General features: G+C 39.3%; 1 protein-coding gene across 1 annotated transcript; it reads left to right on the top strand.

Moving 5' to 3' along the window:
• The first annotated feature begins 1446 nt into the window (after positions 1-1446).
• LOC132613153 (uncharacterized) lies at positions 1447-3015 on the top strand. Its single transcript, XM_060327201.1, has one exon. It carries the CDS (start codon positions 1447-1449, stop codon positions 3013-3015), a length of 1569 nt encoding a protein of 522 aa, XP_060183184.1.
• Positions 3016-4800: the final 1785 nt, after the last annotated feature.

Below are 4800 nucleotides of genomic sequence, written 5' to 3'. Positions count from 1 at the left end.
TTTCCTAATTTTCACATACATGAACTAGCCTTGAAAATCCTTAAAGTTAACTCTTATCATTCCAACTTTGTTTTAATAGGCATTCTCTTATCGTTATTTGCTTAGTTACTCAAATCTATTAGTGTCGAACAATTTGTCTCGCATCAAACTACAAATTCTAGAGCTTTTTGTGTCCTTTTACGGGTATGATCTTTTGTCTCAAACGACGAAACATTTGACCCGTTAGCTCCATGCCTCGTAGAATCCATTTGCACTCGGTTTACATCATGGAACTTTTACTTTCCAATTCTATCATCTTCAGCATTTATCGTTTCTTCTATTGGTAGATGTCCAAATTTATTGGTCCAATCTATCAAATGGCACTTCTCGATATTTGTTCGATTTTTGCCATCAAGTTGTTCAAGAATGACTGTTCAAGTACCTTGCTTCTGCGGAGCTTTCGCTGAGTCAATCGCGTCATTCTGGGTCGCTGAAATCTATCTTCGCGCACCCATTAATTTCAATTTTTGGCATGCAAGTCGAAGGACAACCTCATTAGTCTCCTCTCCTTGACATTTTTGCAACCCGCCAGTGCTTCGTAACTCTTGGGTATATTAAATTCAACTGTCTTGCACCCGATCAATCATGATCTTCTCTAAACTAATCTCTTGCATCATTAAAAAAAAAAAAAAAAAACTTTTACACACCGGGCGAACTACGCTTGACCTGATTCCTCGGTGGATACGTAGGCAGCCCACATAGGGACTCGGTCATATTGGGGTAGAATTTTTTTTCTTTTTCTTTTTTTTTCTTCTATTTGCATGTTACCCGAACTACGTTTGACCTGATTTCCTGTCGGATGCAGGATACGTAGGCAGCCTATATAAGGCTCGGTCTTATTTACTACAAATTTTAATATTCCCCAAACGAAGGAGCATGAAACTGGGGCAATTTTGGAATGCAACCCAAGACATTTTTCAAAACATTCTAAAACTGGGGCAATTTTTTTAAAAAATATATGCTGGAATTGGTAAGAATTAACTCAGAACCAAGCTTTGGCGTTCGATATGAGTCAACCTTTCTCAAATGGCATGTTCTACTCCAATGCAGTTTTCTTTCTTTCGATTCATTCTCAACCGTCAGAGCTAAATAGCTGATGATTCATTGTCGTCCGTTCGTTCCCTTTATATGACTCAAGTCGTCTCTAATCTAGAGCCTGCTTAATTAGATCACTTAAAATATATATATATATATATATATATATATATATATATATATATATATATATATATATATATATATATATATATATATTTTTTTTTTTTTTTTTTTTTTTTTTTTTTATGAAGCTTTTACTTCATGCACTAACATTTTATTTTGTTTATGAAGTTTTACTTTTCTCTTTAAAAGGTTGTCTGGCATTGAACATTGTTTTGGCTGCGAATCTGCATTAAGGACGAGACTACAATGGCAGAGAGATTTGAAGCTTTCAACACTGGTATGCGTTTGGTGCAAGAACAAAACGATAGCAAGGGAAAGGTGGTTCGAAAAAATATTGTAGCCAATCTGGGAAATACCTTAAGCCTTCTTCCTAACACAACCTCAACTTCCAGCAACGTTTCCTTAGCCATTTCGCCTCACTTAAATCCTACCTATACCATTCCACAAATGCCTTCGACCTACACTCCCGATCAAGTAGCGATAATTCCTAATCCTCAATTTTCCATAGCCACCACTCAATTCGAGAAAAGTAAGGAAAACGAACTGGCGATATCCCCATACAGGAGGCCTGGAAAGGAAATCAAGTCGCTTTGCCACGAAGATTTGGGAAAAGAACTCCACAATTTGAGGAAAGTCATTAATGAAGAGTTATGTTCGAGAAATTTCCAGATTTTGAAGTATGAAGATTTATGTGTGCATCCAAACGCTGAGCTTCCGTCAGGGTACAAAATACCTAAGTTTAACACTTTCAATGGGAAGGGAGATCCCGTTGCTCATTTAAAGGACTATTGCAGCAGATTAATTGGTATTGGACATATTGAAGCCATACGAATGAGATTGTTCATTCAAAGTTTATCAGGATCAGCACTCTATTGGTACACTAAACAAGATTTTAGCAAATGGCTTACGTGGGAAGATATGGCCCGCGGATTTATAAAGCAATTCGAGTTTAACACTGGAGGCGATCCGCACATAGCTGATCTGCTTAGAATAAAGAAAACGCCACATGAGTCTTTCCAAGAATATGCCATACGATGGAGGTTAGAAGCTTCAAAAATACATCCTCCATTATCCGAGAGGGAATTGATCTCAACCTTCATCCAGATTCAGGAAGACTTATATTATGATAAGTTGCTCGGAGCTTGTGCACACAACTTCTCTGATTTGATTAGGATTGGTAGAGAACTAGAAAATGTCATTCAAGAAGGGAGAATTACAGATAGCTCAGCAACACAAGCCGTTCACCAAACCTTCCAAGCGGAGATACTAGGAAATCTGCAAAGTGAAATGAAGGAAAACCAATTTGCTTCCACGACTATGCATCAAGCTCAATGCCATAAAAGTCACCAAATTTTTCAATCTTATGCCACCATGCAATGTCCTCGTCAGCAAAACTCCCAGCAAGGCTACCAACGACGGTTTCACCAAGCACAATCAAGCTCTCAACATAAAAAGAAGAGGAAATCTTTTTGCTTCACTACTCTAAATGAACCATTGGCAAACATATTTAAGAGGTTGAGTTCTAAGGGTATTCTACAACCAAAGAAGGGATTTATACCTAAGCATCCACCGCCAAACTTTGATTTATCTAAGAGTTGTGCTTATCACTCAAACATCCAAGGACATGACATTGAAGAATGTCCAGCACTAAGATTTAAGATTCAAAGCATGATTGAAAGTGGCAAGATAAAGCTGCAGCTAGAGCCTTCAGCCGATAGTATTGCAAACACAAAGACAACTGTTGTTAAGGGTGATCCATCGAAACTGGCACCAAGGCATTTGAAAAGAAAGCGTGCAACAAGTCAAGCCGACTGATAGGGACATCATCTCGACACTCGAGAATATCATCCTCCACATGCCCATCTTTAGGAATAGCCGCTATCTTGTAATCTTTTCTAGACTTTTTAAATGAACTACGGTCGACCTGATTCCTATTAGTAGCAGGATACGTAGGCGCCCATGTTGGGTCCGGTCTCAATAAATAAAAAATTCCAATTTCCCCCCAAGTCGAACTGGAGAAATTTTGCAGACGGCTTATCCCAAGCCATATTCACATAATCAGATTTCTGCAATGGCATAGCAACGAGAAGCACAGATTCAAAGCCAAAGCTTCAATGTTCAACGCAAGGCAACCACTTTCTTTTATACTAACAAATTTCCTTTGAGTAACGCAGAACCGATTTTTAGCTACTCCTCAACGATAATGCACGGCATACGAATCTTAGCATCAAGAAAACCTTACGAAAGTCATGAAGCAAAGGGTGATTCAAGGATGATTCAAAATCAACACAAATTTCGAAACTCATAATTTTCTTTGAGCGCAGGAATTTTACTCATGGAAACACTTTAGCAAGGTGAAATATCGCCAAGGCTTCCAGTTGTGGAAGCCGAAGTATGCTTACAGCTTTGCAGGGACTGCGCACCGAGCGGTTTGAATCTTCCTACAACACGCACAAATATTATTGCTTTCAAATGCCATGCACCGCATATGCACTATAGCTTTAAATTTCCCGCGCTGCATGCACTACTATTTTAAATGCCCCGCACTGCTGCTTTAAATTCCCCGCACTGCAAGCCTTATTTGCACAAGCTATTTTCTTAAAATTTAAACACTATATTCAACATTGATTAATTAACCTAAGTTTGGTCGGATAACCGTAAGTTAACGGATTCTAAAGGATGCCTAACCCCTTCCCTTTAGGATAATATAGAACCCTTACCTAGAATCACATTGGTTAAGCATACCATTAACAGAGGTTTAGTTTTAACTTTACCTTAGTTAATAATTAGGTGTCCTAATTCACCGTAAAAAATCAATTAGGTGGCGACTCCTTAAAACAAGCAATTTAGGAATCTCCAATATGTTGTACTCTATTTGAACCCGGTTAAAATGGGGTATAACACACATGTTTTAGTGGGATCAAAGCTTCTGGGTAATGGATCTGGAATTCTACCTTCCACAGGATATACTAAGCCTGAAGCTTGCAATCTTTCGAAAACAACGCTCAGTGGTTCTCCCAATGGTGTGAAATTGCGAAACAGTTTATTTGGGCGAGGTGCGGGTGCATTGTTTGGATGCTGAGGTTGTGATGGTGGAGCTGGATATGTTGGTGGTCGTGGAGCTCGGTGTGCTGGTTGTGTGTGGTAAACAGGGTAGGATATTTGTGGTGATTGAGGTTGGTAAGATGACAAAGCTTGGTCGTATGGATGTGGAGAATATTGGAAATATTGTGAGTGGTGAGCGTTAGGTTGGTATCGTGGTGGTTGTTGATGGCGGTATGATGTGTTTCCCAAAGCCATTACCGATGCTGCTTCTTTTTCCTTTTTCTTTCCGTTTCCGAGAGCACCAATTTGTAAGGACCTGCTAGTAGACTGTAAAGCCGCAAGACTTGTTATTCTTCCTATTTTAATTCCATCCTCGATCATGTCCCCAGCTTTGATCACCTCTGCAAAAGTTTTTCCGCCCATTGTCACCAAACGTTCATAGTATTCCGGTTCTAGTGCTTGAATGAAGAAAGTAACCATTTCTGTCTCCTCCATGGGTGGGTGTACCCTAGACGCTTCTTCCCTCCACCGTATGGCATATTCTCGGAATGATTC

This window comes from Lycium barbarum, chromosome 10, assembly GCF_019175385.1.
Source record: "Lycium barbarum isolate Lr01 chromosome 10, ASM1917538v2, whole genome shotgun sequence".
Classification (NCBI taxonomy): Eukaryota; Viridiplantae; Streptophyta; class Magnoliopsida; order Solanales; family Solanaceae; genus Lycium; species Lycium barbarum.
The sequence above is the reverse complement of the archived record's forward strand: the minus strand, read 5'-3'. Positions and strand labels throughout refer to the sequence as shown.

Bases quoted from the DNA above. Each gene is read 5' to 3' on its own strand.
- LOC132613153 (XM_060327201.1), top strand. From the start codon at position 1,447: ATGGCAGAGAGATTTGAAGCTTTCAACACTGGTATGCGTTTGGTGCAA.